Source organism: Tasmannia lanceolata, unplaced genomic scaffold (genome assembly GCF_043159265.1).
Source record: "Tasmannia lanceolata isolate RefF3 unplaced genomic scaffold, GAP_Taslan_0.1 ptg000005l, whole genome shotgun sequence".
NCBI classification, from domain to species: Eukaryota; Viridiplantae; Streptophyta; class Magnoliopsida; order Canellales; family Winteraceae; genus Tasmannia; species Tasmannia lanceolata.
In genome coordinates this window covers 6,741,747-6,760,161 of record NW_027518682.1, presented here as the reverse complement: position 1 = coordinate 6,760,161, position 18,415 = coordinate 6,741,747, and the positions used below count along the sequence as shown (strand labels likewise).

The 18,415-nt window shown below is 38.0% G+C and overlaps 1 protein-coding gene across 3 annotated transcripts; it reads right to left on the bottom strand.

Annotated features, from left to right (window-relative positions):
- Positions 1 to 694: 694 nt before the first annotated feature.
- Positions 695 to 18,108, bottom strand: ATG3 (autophagy 3 (APG3)). 3 transcript variants are annotated; one of them, XM_077379266.1, is made up of 10 exons: positions 17,762 to 18,108; positions 17,141 to 17,211; positions 11,905 to 12,021; positions 11,521 to 11,687; positions 9,156 to 9,241; positions 7,792 to 7,843; positions 6,968 to 7,033; positions 6,309 to 6,436; positions 2,670 to 2,772; positions 695 to 868 (listed from the first exon to the last, which is right to left on the bottom strand). In XM_077379266.1, the coding sequence occupies exons 1-9, from the start codon at positions 17,920 to 17,922 to the stop codon at positions 2,676 to 2,678; spliced, it is 945 nt and encodes a 314-aa protein (XP_077235381.1). In that variant the 5' UTR covers positions 17,923 to 18,108; the 3' UTR covers positions 695 to 868; positions 2,670 to 2,675. The 3 variants fall into 3 exon arrangements, with proteins under 3 accessions (XP_077235381.1, XP_077235380.1, XP_077235382.1); XM_077379265.1 differs by having other exon boundaries at positions 695 to 865; XM_077379267.1 differs by lacking the exon at positions 695 to 868 and adding an exon at positions 909 to 1,774.
- Positions 18,109 to 18,415: the final 307 nt, after the last annotated feature.

Sequence of the window (18,415 nt, the reverse complement as noted above, 5' to 3'; positions counted from 1 at the left end):
AGAGAAGGAAAATGGGTTAGTATGGTGCAATGATTTTTCCACCCCAACTCAGTATTTCCACTCCCTTATGTTGGCCATTTCCTGAAACTGTAGTTATTCCTAGGAAAAAGAAACAAGAGGATGCAGTGTTTTTTTGGGAAATGATAAATGTGCCCCTTTCTTTACATGCGACAGCCAGCCAGCTGCAGTGTACATGGCAATCATGTCCGTTGAATCCTTACCATGTGAAGTACATCAGCCCTTCTGCAGTCCGAGATACAGTGCAGATGGCTGTCCCAAGTTGAAAAAAGGGGCAGATATACTATACCACTACCCTTTTTCAGGAAAAAAGGGACACGGGTGGCTAGTCCTCATATCAGACAGTTGAGATGACAATGCATGATGAAAAATAGCCCTAAGACAGTAAGACACATGGCTGTTTTCGGGATTTAGAGTCAGCAAAATGGGGCTCACGACTCCGAGGACCGTTTAAATTTCATTTGGGGTGCCATTTCTCTAAATTTCAGAGGTGGACCAACGCTGAGCAGATGAATTTACTGGATGGACCATCACCCAACCATCTTGGTGTTAAGTTTAAAAGAACGTCTATGGATCGATGATCACCTGCCAAAACTGGCAGTTAGGCCATGCCCATCTTTGTTTCCTATACAGAAAACGTCCCAACAGTTCTTCTGAAACTGGATTAGATCGAGTATACCAGAAGAAATTAAATAAAGGAAAGATGAGCAGAACATTGAGAAGGTAATTCCAACGAGTTCAAACGTGTAAGGTTTCCTGTTGTATAGTATATATAGTATGTACATCCAAGGTAGAGAGTGTGGAGTCAAAACGTACTTCACGCTTCTTCTGCACCTCAACTTCTTACCTGCTTCAAGAAAAAAACAGCAGTTTCACTAACAACGGGCATCTTTACTAAATGCAAGTAATAAGCATTTGAACACTGGAACTGAAATATCGGATGTGGGTCCAACCGAATGATCCCAATGCAGAGAATCTCTTTTACTATTTTTCTTGAATGGTTTGAGAATCTCTTTTACTACGATTAGGCCCTGTTTGTTTTGGATTTTGAGAACCGATTTTGAGCCCAACATTGGACTCAAATTTACAGTAAATTTTGAGTCAAATAATCAGTTTTTTTTTTTTTTTTTTTGAAACGCAACAAATTTTATTAATCATAAAAGCCAAAACTACAAGGGGACACGCAGTATTAAATTTTGAGACAAATAATCACTTTTGGACTTGCAATCAATTCTCAAAATCCGAAACAAACAGGCCTTGATTCTTGCGCCCAACCCAATTTTCATATTGCATTTCCTTAGTAGTGAGCAAATCAGCAAAAAGAAACACAGAACCCTGCCAGAAGCTAATAAAATCTCATGTCAGCAAAATGAACAGAACACATGAAGGTGTACAGAATACAATACCACAAAGTATCATTTGACCTACGACATGGCTTGGGCTGTGTGTCAATAAAAAACCATGCACTCATTGTAATCCAAAGAACTAAAACTTGATACCAGGGATAAAAATAATAGGTAATAGAGTAATAGAAATAAGAGTCGACAGATACGTACTCTAAGGGGCCGTTTGGATATGCGGATTTTAGAATCCAGGTTTTACTTTGAAAACAGTGTAAAAGAGGGTTCATGATCAAGCTGTTGTAGGCTGTCCTGACAGCGTTTCTTGGAGTTTAAGAAATCCAGATTTTAGAAATCTCTCCCCCATCCTGAGATTTTTAAAACCTAGAAACATGGGACGATCGCCTGCTCTCTTGCTGTCAGGAAGAAGGGTGAGAAATCAGAAAATGACGGCTGGTCTCTTTCTCCTCTTGTCTCCGATCAACAATTTTGAGGAAATCCAAGATTCTAAAATGTTTGTCACCAAGATTAACCAAAATGTTTCGATTAATTAACCAGGAGGAGAAACCATCTATGCAGAAACAAACGATCTACTGAAGAACGTAGATATTGCTTGTCTGATTGCAATGATAGAAATTGAAAAAAAAAAAGGCAATGTGAGAAGCTGAGTAATGTCCACTGTCATTCCTCAACTCCCAGCTCACTAATTGCTATTTGTTTCTTTTATTTGCAGATGGAATCATAATTTTCAAGCCATCCAACCAATTCCTAGACAGGAGTTTTTTATTTAGCTTGATAACAAGACATCATAAGCATCTTGAAATGATGAATATGCCCACTTAAGTACCCCAATTTGTATGCAAGGAAAGCTTGGATCATACAACACTTCCATAGAAATTCGGAACAAAATATTTCATGTCTTTACATTTGTATATGTGCGCCAAAAAGTTTTGTAACCACTCAAACACACTATTCTACATGGAAAAAATAAAAAAATAGTGCAATCTATTAATTATTTAATTGTATACTCAGGTCTAGTCACAAGATAAATACCTTCTGTTTTGTTTCACTTACATGACAAATATCTAATAATATAAAAATGCATAAAAGAAGGTAGTAAGAGTAGTGAATCTCCAATGCACATCACTGGTCACCCAAAAGCCCACAGGTAAAATTGCATGCACATCAAAATAGCAAAGGCAAAAATGGACAAATTACTTATGGAACATATCAGTGATTTGTTTTCGCGTTTTTTTAATGATAAAACATATCAGTGACTGGGGAGGAAATTATCTAGTTAATCAAAATTACCTCTAATCAGTGGCTAGAGCCACCAAGATCAAAGTCCATCGTGTAGTCATATTCAATTGTTGGAATTACGGAAGCCACAAATTTCAAGAACAAGAAAAGGTACCTACAATCACAAAAGAAAGTGGCTAGTGAGATAAGGAAAGCAAAGCAGAACCCAAATGCAAGGAAAAATAAGTGATTAAATAACGGCCATCAACTTACAGAAACAAATCAACTGAAAAGCAACTAACATAACAGTGTAACAAGGGCACTCCATTTATTTAGACATTCCCATCAACTTACAGCAAACAGATCAGCACAGACGATCAGACCCAGAAAGGGGAAAAGAATGTGGCCATCACTATCCCTAAAAACTCTAGCAAAACCAACTGGACTGGGGTTCCAAAAGAGCAACCATTGACCTTCAACTTAATGGAACTGATGGGAGGGCACTACTCAAACTTTCCGAAGCCACTGCAAACTCTAAAGAAACCTTTCGAGCTACCACTTTACCATCACAGAAAAGAACAAACCTGTTATACACTCTCATCGATAATCTCCATCTCTCCCAAAAACCCATCCTCTCAAGAAGAAAATCCACAAACTCCTACTCTAGGTGATCTAAACCCATCCTCTCAAGAAGAAAATCTTTTTACTTTTTCCATGGTTCCAAACACTTCTTTTTCGAAAAGGAGAATTTTATTCTTAAAAGAGCAACACGAGCATGACCTCAAGAGGGGACAAAAGCAAAGCTAAAAGAGCAATACAAGCAAGCCACCAAGAGGGGACAAAAAATAAAACTATAACAAAACAAAACTACAAAGATGAGACCCCATGCCATTTCATTACATTCGAACATAACAACCCATGATTAGCAAGTAAGTTTACCCTAGAATTTCCTTCACGATGGATATGATCAAAGGATATTTCCAAAAATCCAGCCAAGCTCCTCTTAATATCATGGAAAAAAACGTTAAACCTCCAAGGGGGAGTGGACTCATCTAGGGGTGTAAACGGATCGAATTCGAAGCGGATATGGCTATATCCGAATTCGATTACAGTATACACCATTCGAATTCGAATTCGACGGATATTTAATATCTATTACAGAATTCGATTCCGGCAGATATTGTTCGAATTCGGATACTATCCGTATCCGTTTATCAAGTAAATTCGAACATTTTATTGCATCACTTTATCTTTCTTCTCCTTCTTACTCCTCGAATGAATTTTCCAAATCCTAAAATCAGACCTCTACCTTCTCTTCTCAAAATTAACTCTCAAACCCTAAAATATATGAGATCCTCTTCTTCCTTTTAAAACAAAGGCAGAAAGAGAGAGAGAGAGAGAGAGAGAGAGAGAGAGAGAGGCGGTGGGGATGGATGATGGTGTTGGTAGTGGTCTTTGGAATTTTATATATATATATATTTTTTGTGTATATGATGGATTGAGTTTGGGCTATTTTGAACAGGGGAAGTGGGAGTGCTGATGGTGGAAGATGAAGAGAAATGGGGATGGAGATGGGGATTGGGTTAGAGATGGAGGTGACTGGCGATAATGGAGGTGGCCGTGAGAAGGTGGAGAGGGGTGGCCGTGGATTTTGGTTGGGGTTGGGGGGCACCAAGGAATGTCGAAGATGGTGTCTCGGCCTCCTCCTTTCTCCTCTCTCTTGCTTCTCCTTGCAAACCTTAGAAAACCCCTCTTTTAATTGCATTTTGGGTTTTTATATAACCCTAAATTGGAAAATTGATCTGAGCTGTCCATTTACCATCAATGATCTAGATGGTCTTTTCACTTTAGAATTCTCTAGAAGCTATGCCATCTTCTTTTAATCACCATCATCCATTTGTCTCTTTCATCCTACAGCCCGCATTTGTTTCTCCTCTCTCTTGCGTCTCCTTGCAAACCTTAGAAGACCCCTCTTTTAATTGCATTTTGGGTTTTTATATAACCCTAAATTGGAAAATTGATCTGAGCCGTCCATTTACCATCAATAATCTAGATGGTCTTTTCACTTCAGAATTCTCGAGAAGCTATGCCATCTTCTTTCAATCACCATCATCCATTTGTCTCTTTCATCCTACAACCCACATTTGTTTCTTCATAAAGAACCCATGTCAAACTCCAAGAATGCCCTTAAAATGAGAGATTACTCCATTTCCCACCCAAGACACTTTTTGTTTTTTGTTTTTTTTCCTAAAAGGAAAATTCACTTTTCTTTAAGAAACAAAAGATAGTGTATCATTACTAAAAATAAATATTAATGATATTAATAATAAATAAAAAAGGATGCACTTCTCGGATTCGGATGTTAAACGGATCGGATATACCATTTACCAGATTCGCATCTGCTAAGAGTCGGATATTTCATAAACGGATTCGGATAATATCCACTTGAAACGGATTCGGATAATATTCGCTTTAAACAGATTCGGATGCGAACGGTAATCAAAATTTCGAATATCCATTTGCACCCGAAGACTCATCTTAAGCCACGATATAGTAATACTACGTCTCCCTCAATCCAAACTTTAGACGTCTCAAGCCTTAGAAATTGTTGAATAACGTTAGATGCCTCGGAAAATAACGTGAAAATTGTTGAATAACGCAGTGTTTAAAAACGCGGATGTGACGTGGAATGCGTCCAAGAAAAATCCTTGTCGACTAGGCACAGACGCGGCCAAGAATGTGGTTGACGCGGTCATAACTAGGGAGAGTCAAAGGAGTTTATTGACTATGCAAGGCAAAACAAATGTGGATGTGGCGCAACACGGAACGCGGCCAAGGTAAAAAGGAGTCGACTAGGGTGGATTCCTTGTCGAGTCAAGGAGTTTTTAAACACTGGAATAATGTTAGATGCCTCGGAAAATAACGTTAAAATCATTGCTTATGTGAATAACATTAAAACCTCCATGCCAGTTTTCTAATTTAGTCAATCTCCATGCCTGAATTCATCATCTCTGTTTCTGCACATTCTCTCTTCCCTGTAGAGTTCAGATTTGACTAATCTAATTGTATTTAGTCCCTTCTATGATAACCGCATCCCTTACACTAGTTGGGATACCTTTTGTTTCTTGGGAAGGGAACAGCTGCCTATGGGTCCCACTATACCCACAGGAAGTCGATCACTCATCCTTCCATTACCTTCTAACTTCATGGAGCGAGAATCGTCCCCACAAGTTCTTGGCATATGTGTTTTCAAACATCAATGCCAATCCATGCCTGTCAGCAGTGTCCAAAATGTTAAGACGCATGAAAAGAACTATTAGGACCGAGAAAGTTAGCCCGAGAACGTAATCAGGTTCAGGTTTATGCGTAGAGTGAACTTTTGCTAAGTTTAGCAAATACAGGTTAAAACAGGTAGAGTATTTTTCAGGACATCAATCAACTCCTAAATGCCATTTCTGAAGACCGAACCGATTCCATTCAGTTAAATGACATTTGGACATGTAATCTTGGAAGAATTTCAATGACCTACGATAGCTAGAAAATTAAAGAAAATCATTGATTCATAGATATTCTACAGACCTGGAATAGACAAAGTTTGACAGAGTGCACATAAGTATCTATTGAAAAAAGTCGCAACATGGCATGGGCATGTGAAGGGAGACAAAGTGAATCAAGAATTCAGTTTTGGAACCACATAGGATAGAATCTTACTTGTCGACTTCTGGTTCAACTCCATGTGACATTAAAACATCAATAATCTTTTTCATCACAGCCCCATGCCTGCATGGATGTACAGATGCATGCTTCCCAGGTAAATGTGGATGGTCCTCAATTGTTACCTGTAGTTCATACAATTAACATAATGTGATATGGTATAACTTTTTTACCATTATGTATTCGAATAAGCATGACAAAATGGTTGAGAAGGATTCACGATATCTATTTTAAGAATCTATTGGAATTCCCAAAACATAAATGAAATTTTCCTTCTGTCAATAACAACAATTTCAAATGAAATGGAGAGAGATTTCCATGTTCAACTAGACAATTCAAATTTCTAACTGAAAACATCATCAGAAGCATACTTGTTAAAAATGTTGATTATGTAAAATGTCAACAGAAATGTAAAAGGAAATAGATTGACACGATGTTCGTAAGATTGGAGGTAATTGCAGACAATGTAACTCACATTCCAATAAAAAGAGGACAAATATTTAAAGAATTGAATTCAAGAAACACATGAAATTGATAGATTGTTGAAATAGAAACGTATGACGTTGAAAATCAATGCAAATAAATTTGGAATTCCTATAGCAACTAATGAGAGGCAGCCCATACAAAGGAATACAAAACCAGTCAAATGATATTACCGTTTTGTGTGCATGGTCTTGACTAACATCTTCGAGTACGAGTTCTGGTTGTAAAAGCATTCTTGACTGCAATAACAAAAAAAAAATTCTCAATACATGCTGCATGCATAATTAGCCAATCCAAACAACTGAAGAAATCAATAATCTTTCCCTAGTCGTAGCATGAGAACTTTTACCAATGGCTACTAACAAACCCCAACTTAGCCAGCTGAGAAAGCTTGAAAAGAACCAAATATTCTTGCTTTCCTCACGACATCAAAAAAATTAGCCCCTGGTATTCCTAAGGCCCTAATTTTTACTATTTTTGGAGAAAATGTTCTATTCAATAGAAGCAGAAAAACAAAGGTCAATTAAGGGCAGCCATTGCTGCTTTACTAGAAAATCTCTACTAACCCACTCCTTCAAGTCTGCAATGCCATTAGCTTCCCCAAGTACATGACTGAAAAAGATGCCGATATCACTAATGATAAGGCTCAAATGCCAAGATCCTCATTGACTTTGAAAGTTCAAATAAAAGTGGCAATCACTAAATATTTTCGAGAACATCTATCTGCTTAAAACTAGTAATTTCAGGAGGGATTTGCGAGGGGCCATAGCAGAAGGCATTAAGCGGGCCGGCTGTTGCATGAGAGAACAGCCACATAGGTGTGAAATGCCTTCTGCGATGGTCCCTAGCAAATCCCATTTCAGGAATATAGAAATCTCAGAAGGTGAGCTCCACTGATACAAAAAGCCATCCAGCTCCTACACATTAAAACTACCAAGTTCTTTGTAATACTCTCATATATACTAAAACTACAAGGGAAAGCAAAAGGTGGACCAACCTCATCATATCCAGTAAGCCACACTCGAGGAGTTTGATAATATTTATCGTACCTGGAGAAAGAAATAGTTACACCTTTTGGTATTGACATTAAATGTGAACAAGTTCTCTTTTTTTAATGATCAAATGTGAACAAGAATAGCAAGAAGGTTATGTGAAGCAATAATAAAAATAATCTAAAAATTCCCATCTGTGCAAGCTTCCCAAAGACCAGAACACAAACACCAAAAGGGGGATAGGATGCGAAACATAAAGAATTATAATTAGACCCACATAAATATGCACTTAAGTACAGCCAACGAGCAGATATTACAGCCAAGATAATGATCTCTTTTTTATTAATGTAGTTCACATGGATGCTGGCATGGAAAAGGGAGTCTCCCTAATCTGGTCATATGATGCTCATAAATGTTTCATGGCATACTCCCTCTCCATGTAACTTTTAAGTCTAGAGGTGCCTAGCATCCCTAGCCCTGTTGGTATGGTATGGAAGTCAATTTAGTTGTCCAAGAGAAAATAATTTACAGAATTACATAGTTTTTTTTTGAAATGATGGAATTGTATTATAAAAGAGGAGAGCGCGACTGAGAGGGTCATTAACACAAAAGAAAACAAAATGGAAACCACAGCACTACAAGTACAACAATAGTCAAGGAGGTAAAAACCAAAGATCTCTAGCGCCGGTCTATTTGTGTCGTCATGCTAGGGAATCGAGGAAATATTTGTCTGACATTCTGCATGGGTGTGAACTATTAAACAAAACCTACTAAAGAACATACGCTACCAGAGTCCTCTTGTGTTTAAAAATATTTCTGAAAACCTATTTCAACCACACCTGTATCACCTTGTGTGAAATTTCAAAAAACTTTTCTGCTTAGAAGAAACAGGATTGCCACTAAGGTCTTTTTTTTAATGGTCCGCTAAGGTCATTTTCTGACAAAACTTCATCAAGTAAATAGGTTTTGTGACTTTCCATTTTATTTTAAAAGTCCATTTGCAAGCTCTTTATCGGATGGTTAGGACTTGCTTATCAAAGCATTTCCAGGTCATGGCTAATCAAGGTTGGATAATCACACTGCCCACTTGTCCAAAACACAAGAATTTGGAACCCCATAATCATAGGCATCTCATAATTTTTATGGCAGGATATTACAACCGTACCTATAATATGGAAAAAGAAAGAACCAAAAGGCAAGCAAATGTCATGAAGTTTTTATATTCTGAGGATAAAACTATGTTATGAAACAAGTACAGAATACAATCACGAATATCATATATAAATCATATACAAATCACGTTAGCTTAAAACATTATTGACCACTCGCAAATGTGGATAGTTTTTCCTCCAGAGGAACAGTATCTTACGTGATGCTGACGTCATATGTTCGGGTTCGAACAAAAATGTCGTCATCAGGTTCATGTACAACCAAATATTTAGGCTGAAGTGTTGCCTGCATTATATTAAAAGCCACATGTACGAAACAATTAGAAGAACATTCAAGTTACTTAGCAAATGGAGGAGCAAAACAATACTTCATAACCATATGCGCCAGAAAATTCTATGTGAACGAGGGCTAGATGCATAAGATAAGTTCTAGAGAGAGAGAGAGCATGGTTATAAATTTCCCCAAAATGACCAAAAAGTATGTTTCCATCCCCACCGAAAAAAATCTACATGAATTACTTCCGTGTCATTATTTTAGTCGAAATTCCCGAAATTTTTACCGCAATTCCCAAAATTCGACAAAAATTTCCGACATTCCCGAAATTCGATCGGAATGGTTGGAACGACAAAAAAAAAAGGAAAGATGTTATGATTTGCAATTCATTTCATTAATGTAGATAATGCATTTCATCCCCATCGGAAAAAAAAATGTACATGAATTACTTCCCTGTCATTATTTCAGTCGAAATTCCTGAAATTTTTACCGAAATTTCCCAAAATTTGACCAAAATTTCCAACATTCCCGAAATTCGATCGGAATGGTCGGAACGACAAAAAAATGGAAAGATGTTATAATTTGCATTTCATTTCATTAATGTAGATAATGATATTTGATAGGCAACATCAATGAACTGCACAACAAAGTAATCGTATCTTATGCCTGGGATGTCAGATCAGCATGGGGCCAATGCATTTCACAAAGTGTTTGATGTGATTAATCCATTATGGATGGCTTTTTTGCTTATGTGTTAGTTACTAAAAATGTATTTGTGCTTATTCTAGCATTTTCCAAAGTTTCTTCTTAAAATTTCATCATTTGCATGTTTTTGTATGTTTCGGTGATTTTACAAGATTTCCACCAAAATTTCCACCGAAAATGAAATGCTTCCGTTTCTGTGCCAACCAAAACCGAAAATTAAAACTTTGAGAGAGAGAGAGAGAGAGAGTGATTGAATGGTATAGATATTAATGCCATGGTTACTGGAATGCGAGGTAGATATTCGAAATGATGTGCAAGGCCGACGCAAGACAGGCCCCAACAGATGAGGAAGCAAGAGAGGAGGTAGTCAAACTAATGAAAATGTCTTTTATAGGTAAGATGGGATGGAATCCACAACCTTCAGGTTGTGAGTTATATGACACAAAGCACCTTCCAACTGAGATACAAGCTCAAGCCCTACCAAAGAACATGCTTCTCCCGAATCCTAAGGTCTCCTCACATTTAGCTATGTACCTTGTGCTTCTGCCGTATTTCCAATTATAGGGGAGCAAATGGTAATTTGTTTTCATGTGTTAACTTACCAACTTCTCCAAAAGCTTAAGCTGTCGGAGAAAGGCGTTATTTATCTTTTATGCTTTTAACATCATGCATAAATTCTTCTTTCAGAAAAGGAATAGTCTTAACCAAAAAAATTATACCAGCATGAGGCAAGTTATACAATGGCGAGTATCTTCTGTTGACTAGCAACCTTGACATCAGAGAGATAAAGTTTCGTTAATAGAGTGTGAGCACCATTATGTCCCAATGCAGGAACTCGGTCAGGTAGAAGCGAAAAATTATATAAAAGTAAATTTCTGTTGGAAGTTTGAGAACCATTAGCCCTTCTTCTAAGAACATACTTATATTATATGTAACACCCTGTACAATAATCATGCATTACTCATATATTCATTGTGAATTTGTGATTAACAATTAATAGTGTTCCATGACATAAATTAATTCCCAACTTCACATAATTCATCTATTTATAACACTAGACAAATAAGGAGGATTCCTTACCAGCCTGGAAGTGTGTATTTTAAGAGTATTTAGGGCAGAAAGTTATATACCAAAGCTGCATATTCATATTGGGATTTGGGGCTGTTTTCCATTTGGATAGTAAGCTGGGTTTATCTTATCCTTGGATAGGCTTCCTATCCTCCATGCCGAGGACAGACCCAGTGGATAGGATATACTATACAAGCAGAGTAGCTAATCCTAGGGGTTTATTCAAGATAAAATTATCCAAGTGCCATTAAAAACACAAGATAAAAGATCCAAGCAAGATAGCCAATGTCAGGAACAACTTATCCAAGGATATCTATGGTGGAGAACAGCCCCACACAGAAAAGCAGATATGCAAAGTGCAAGAGCCGGATAGAAATGGCCACTCAAACAATGTCAAATTAATCAACTACAAACTTCAAGACATTTGAACAACAAAAGTCAAACAAATAAAGAGTGTTATGCTCTTAAAATAATCATATTCAAGTTCAGTTCAGAACGGCAAATAAATATCAACTTACAGCATCTGTCTCCAAAAGATTTTCAGGATCTTCATACTCTGCCATGTCAGGTATATTTTCTTCCTCCTCACCACCAAAATATGTGGAGATGGACTGAAATGCCCTGCTATTGCCGATTTCCAGGGTCTCCATAGAGGGCAAATTCTCCTCCTCGTCACATTTGGTTTCTGAAGAAAAAAAAAAGTTAAAAAAGCCCATTCGGAAAGTCAAAGACCTTATAGATGGTGCATATTAGTCATTCTTCTCTTAAAGTTAATGAAAAAAAAAAACAGTTTTCTATCTTTGTGGAGGTTTTCAATCTACCAATCTCGAAACAGTTTTTCTATCTTTAAATCACTCCAGGGATATGTTTACATCTATATCCAAACTTTCAGAAGAATTTACCTTTTGGATTCCCATGAGTTGCCAGCCAACCATCATTGTCTTCATTATCAAGAAGAACTTCCCCTCCAGCAGCTTCATATTCTTCTTCTACAGAAATGGCCCTTCGCAGACAAGGCACTGGAAAGCAAGTGCAAAAGGCCAATCATGAAGTGAATTAGGAATGGTTCTAAAGAAAACAAGGTGAATAAATACAGTGAGCAGTTGAATTGATCTCCCTATTTTCGGATCAGTGTCACAATTTGAATAAAAAATGCTATAAACTTATTCTAAGACTAAGAGATTTCTCTAGTAGAAGATCAAATCAATACACAATAATATTCAAAACACAAATTCCAGCACATATTAAGAGGTAGTACCAGGAGATAGGCCAAACAAAAGACAAAAAGTACTTTAATCTGGCAACTCACTGAGTGCAAACTTGGAGCAGAAGGGAGACATGGCATCAGAAACACAAGCGAATCCACACGTACTTGCTATCAATATGCACACGGCAACATGTGGAAGAGTTCTTGACTACAACAGTACAACGTAATGGCAGTGAAGTATTCATGATCAGAAATTTGAAACAGCTAGAAATTTGCTTTACATCTTATTCTATAGGCAAAAACCATATTCAGACAAAAACAGCTAGAAATCTATGGCCCAATCACCTCGACCATGATTCTGCTTTTGTGGTTTGTTTTATGGTTTAATGAAGTTGTTGCTATTAAATAAACATATACAGCCATTTCCAAAAAAAAAAATACACAGACAGGATAATGGGTTTTGGGTCCTTTTCTATAGAAAAGTTAGCCAATAATTGCTTAACAATTCCTGCTGATTATCAAAGAGCCGTTTGCCCAAACACATGCATTTGTATCATCAAGAGACTCATCTGGTCTAGATCCTTAGATGTAAGGATGGTTTAGCTAGCGGGGCCTTCGATGCTTTTTCGGTCATCCAGTAGGAATTGTTGGAAATGTTCATCCTAAGCTTTAGGAGAGACAACAACCATTTGGCCAATGAAACAAGTTGTGAGTTCACTCTTTTAGAGGTGCCAAAACTGTTAGGAAATATTTGGGGCCCAAGCTTGCCTCGTCATGCCTTAGCACAAGCACATTATGCTTTAGCTAGCCTTGAGGACAACTAAACAAGGGTTTGACATGTGACCAGACAAAAGAGAAAACAATGTAGCACAAGCTCATTATGTCTTTTGCAACACGAAGGAGAATATAGGCCATCTCCTCTTCCTCAAGAGCTCACGTTGTGGTTTTATTTCTTTGGTATTGTCAAGTCAAACAAATCTGGCAATCCCTAAAACATGTAAAATGAACGAAGTGAAAATGAGAGAATGAGTGCTTTTGGTGTATCCCTTTTTTGTGAATGAAAAACAATTTTATTAAAAGAGGAGAAAAGGCAACCTAGTTGGTCGGAACAAGGAAGAAACATAAAAAAATCCATAAACAGTACAAGCAGAGGGTCTCAAGGGGGCAAAAAATAAAAAAAATCTCTAAGCTTTCCCTGTCCAGCTATAGCAAGTCTATCGGCATCACTATTAGGCTATTAGCCAATTAGCCAATCTCCTCACGTGTTAATAAGAGATAGAGGATCCCGCAACTCGAATCCAATTATCGAATCTCTATGGGTGGGATTGACTCATCTTCAACCACTTGATAACATTGAGGGAGTCTCCACGTGACCCAAATCACCACTATCAAGTATCCTGATACCCTGAAAGACTGCCCTTAGCTCTGCCTCATTACCATCTGTGATGCCCATGGGACTCGAAAATGCCCATCGAGTTGTTCCATTCTCATCTCTAAGAACAACGCCTATGCCTGCTAGCCCAGGATTTTCCAAACTCGACCCATCAAAATTGAGCTTCAACTGGCCAGGATCACGGGCGGGAAGTACCACCTGCTCATTACTGAAGCAGATCCCCTCCTCCAACCATGACAAAGATCATAGGCCAAAAGGAACTTGAACCGGGGGAGAGACTTAACCCGGGACATAGTTAAGGCAATTATTTTCATGAATATGAAATGTGAGCTTTAGAACGCACCTTGAAAAACCCGGGCGTTTCTTTCCTTCAATAACACCCAAAATAGTGGCCAACAAAGCTACGTTCCAAAGGATTTTTCCTTTCTTCCGCCAAGGAACTAAGGACTCTACACCAGATCTCACTCATATTCTATCATCTTCTCCCAACTTACTAAATTCCATCCTATCAGGTTTAGGGCAAGTCACTCCTTCTGTTGAATACAGTCCACAATCTCCTTCACTATCACTTCCCTTTCCTCCCTTAGCACTCTGTCAACATGTAAAGCACTTATTCGGCTCATACGTCTTCTTGCACTAGCTATCCCAAAGAAAAAGGCTATGTTTTTGTCTCCCTCCTTCAACCAACGAACTTGCGATCGTTTTCTCCAAAATATCCCATCCTGTAACACCTGATGCTTGTGCTTCTCCTTTAGTGCTCTCATCTCTTCCATGGACCGAGTAAAGACATTTCTTAATTCAGGCGCATAACATCTGTCTCCAAATGTCATTCTCCCCAAAAGATTATCCAAGCATTCTCATTCCGCTTGGGTCGTATGCCTTTTCCACATCCAGTTTACATATTATGCTTTTGTTCCAACGTTTGAAGTTGTTATACCAAACTGGCTGTGTGTATAAGATGATTATCATTTTTGCTGTATGGATATTTTAGTTGTTGTAGTTTCCTTTGTAGCAAGTTGGAGTTCCATAGTATATACACTCCAGCTTGAGGGGGAGAATTAAAGAATGCGTAAGCGTAGTTTAGGCATTATATGTATGTTGAGGGTATTGTAGTCTTTGTACACATGTTGCCCTAGTTGGGCCTATATATATACCTCATATTACAAGGGAGCTCCCTGGTGAAGACTCTCCAACTCTCCATCTCTCCATTCCTCCTCCTCTTCTTTTTTCTTTCCCCTAGGATCTTAGCTCCAATACTATGTAAGAATGAGAGTAGAGAAGAGAGAGTGAGAAACATGTATGGGAGATGGTGATCGGAAACATATGCTTGGTCGTTAGCGTTACTTCGGCCTTGTTATTGGTGGCTATATGCCCGGTCGTTAGCGTCGCTTTCGCCCTTGTTGTTGCTGGCAGCTATATGCCCGGTCGTTGGCGTTCCCTTCCGCCTTGTTGTTGTCCAGGCAACGTGCTGCTTTGCCGTCATTGGCTGGTTGTTGTGTGCCCCTTTGTTAAGCGTCTTGTTGGTTGGTTCCTGATCATTGTTGTGGGCTGATTTTAAATCGTCCTGTTTGTTGATTGGTTGTTGGTTCCTCTCACCTTTCTGTGGTTGAAGTTCTTCTTCTCTAGGAAATGTCATGTTCCGTTGATGTTTACTCATACTACTTTGTCATTGTTCGCAGTGCGCCCTTTAGGCATGCTTATTTTGTCCGAGGCTCGTTGTTGTCCCTATCAAGGCACTTCTGTTTGATCGTTTTTGGCATGCAGCTTCGTTCTTCATGTTCTGATTCAAAGGGAGGCCCTGTTCTGATTGCTCTCGCTGTCATGCTGATTCAGGGGGAGTTGTTATCTTTAGTGGCTGTTGATTTTGCAATTCTACTCTCTGTGGCCATGGCACTTTTTGTTATGTATTTCACAGTGTATTCACCACACCAGCTTGAGGAGTGTTGTACCAAGCTGGTTGTGTGTATGAGATGATTATCTTTTTTGTTGTAGTTTTCTTTGTAGCAAGCTGGTGTTCCATAATATATACACTCAAGCTTGAGGGGAAGTGTTGAAGCATTATATGTATGTTGAGGGGTATTGTAGTCTTTGTACACATGTTGCCCTAGTTATGCCTGTATATATACCTCATATTACATGGGAGCTCCCAAAGTGGAGACTCTCCATCTCTCCATTCCTCCTCTTCTTCTTTTCTAACCCTATCTCCATTTCCAACAGAAGCAATAGTCAACTACCTCATTAGCAACCAAGGCACCGTCAGAGATTTGCAGAGATTTGCATATCCTGAATGAAAGCAAATTAATTGCTAGAAATGATTTTCGGTAAGACCTTCAGACCCATGCATTTATCCAGCTCGAAACCATCATAGAATACTGTAAAAAACTTAGTAATATCAGATTTAATGAAGTCCCAACAACTTTGGAAGAAAGCCAAGAAAAACTCATCTGGCCCTGGAGCCCAATCTCTGCTCAAGGCAAAAAAGTCGATCTGGACTTCCTGGAAGAAAGCAAAACAGCCTCATATAGTCCTAGAGCCCAATTTCTTCTATGCTGTTATTTAGTTTTTTACACTTAATGTGGAAGTTCTATTTAATACCATTTAACATTCGTTTTTATTCGTTTTAATTCTTAAGTGCGTTTAGAAGTCTTCTCGGAGATATAGATAAAGAGAAAAACAACACGCTCTTATGCTCTCTCTGCTACAAACTATTCTCTTATCTTTTTCCTCAAGCAAAATTTTTGCACTTTTCTTTTAACGGGCAGACCGTATAGCAAGTGTTTGTACCACAGTTTTAGTAAGTCCACGCTTCCTATGCGAGTATTGTTGTATCCATGAGATAGACAGTTGTGCAGCACTTTTTGCACTGAGATTTCGATTGTCGAGGGAGAGAAATCTACCGTAAGTGCCGTGTCAAACACAATCAATCTGACAGGTTTTAATCTTCCTAAATTGTCTTATATCATGTTTTGGTTGTGTAGTTCATCATCTATTACAGCCATTACAATTATTGTTTCCATTCCCTCCATTATACTCGCACTGTTTTTATACGCTCAAAAGTCAAAACAACATCAATAAACACAAGCAGCACAGAGATAATGAATACAAAACAAAACACAGATCTGACAAAAAATTGTTTCAGAAGAACAACATTTACTGCTCCATTTGAAACCCAGAAAAAGAAGGCAAACTTATATTTCCCAACAAAGAAAAAAGCAACCATAGTGCTGCTAGACAAAGCATACTTAGACCTTCAGACATTAGCTGCTCTTAACTTGAGGACTACGACACTGAAAAAGAAATTCATATAATTAATAGAAGAACAAAGGAAAGAAAAGTTTATACTTTGTACGTCAATTGTTCACTCCAAATAGTTAAAGCGCACACACCTCATTCATCAGATGCAAGTGCTGTCGCCAATGGCAGCACTTAAACAAATCAACTAATGAATTCCTAATGAATCCAAACCTTAAAATAACCACAGATCATGGTAGGTAATCAAATACTACCACGATCTAGTAATCAAATACAGTTTTCTTACCATTTCTAGTAATCAAATACTGTTTTTCAGCAGGCAGGTAGGACTTCCGCTTGCTCGGCTCACCCGATTCCCTGTTACAAAGCGCATAACCAATAAGACGACAACTACAAGTACATAAATAAATCATATTAAAAAGTAACACAAAGAACAAATTCTTTAAAGATGAAATTGCCTGATTTTCTAGTATGAGATTCTCGTGATTAAAACTTAAAAATCGGTAATAAAAAGTTAAAATTTTGCTAATCAAATAAAAGACACCAAAGACAGTAACCACACGCAAAACATATAGAAAACATGAAAGACAGATCATAGATTTACCAAAATCAATATCATGGAGATATCAAAACCATGAAGCATGGCCAAACATATGATATTCTGTATTTTGAAAAGATACAACTAGTTCGAATTTATCTAAAAGAGGACAATTCAAGCCACAATTCGACCATCCGTGACTCAAAATAATCTCCATTGCACAAATTCAGCAGAAAGAAAAAACAGATTTCTCGAAACGATCGTTCAATATCTAAAAAATGTCGAATCAGATTCAGATTTATGTTATTATTAGCAGAAAGCAAAGTCAATAGAGATTTAATTTTTTGTTTAGGAGAAATTGGAATTTACCAGGACCAAGTAGGGCATTTAGAGACTAGATTATCCCCAGCAATCACGAATTCGCTGATGCTGAGAACGCCTTTCTCCTTGAAAGCGGAGACCGTACGCGGGCCCGTCATCCTCTCGACGGTACCTTTGATTGCTTCATGGATTATCTGCGAAAGAACCATTTCTTCTTTTCGCAGGACAGAAAAACCCTAGATATCTAAAACGGAACAGAAACCCTATAACTATGAGGCAGAGAAAGCTGAAAAGAGGTAAAATTTATGAAGGGGACTCTATTTTGAGAGAAAACCTACACAAACGAGAAGGATTCAATTCCCAACTCTTGGGCAACAAAAAAAGAAGTCCCGACTCTATTTAAAAACCTACGCGAACGAGAAAATTTTGGCTTTGATGAACGACGTACACGTGGTAGCGTGTTGAGTAATCGATAGGCATCAATAGTTAACAAAGGGTCCCGACCCACGTTCAACAGAGATTGGAAGTGTCTACTTTTATTTGTGGGTCCTAGCCTCTTGTTGAACTACGTCCGTTAGATCAAGGCCAATAAAAATTAATGAGAAAATCTTTCCTTGCAAATTTCTCCAAGTTTCTTTTGTTATATCACAATTGGTAGTAAAGGGGGCCAATAATCGGTTGGGGCCCTCACCATCGGTAGTC

Coding starts and splice junctions, on each gene's coding strand:
- ATG3 (XM_077379266.1), bottom strand. CDS start 17,922: ATGGTTCTTTCGCAGATAATCCATGAAGCAATCAAAGGTACCGTCGAG. Junction 12,022..17,140: donor GTATTTGATTACTAGAAATG/GTAAGAAAACTG, acceptor CTTGCTTTCCAG/TGCCTTGTCTGCGAAGGGCC. Junction 6,437..6,967: donor AAGACCATGCACACAAAACG/GTAATATCATTT, acceptor TATGAACTACAG/GTAACAATTGAGGACCATCC.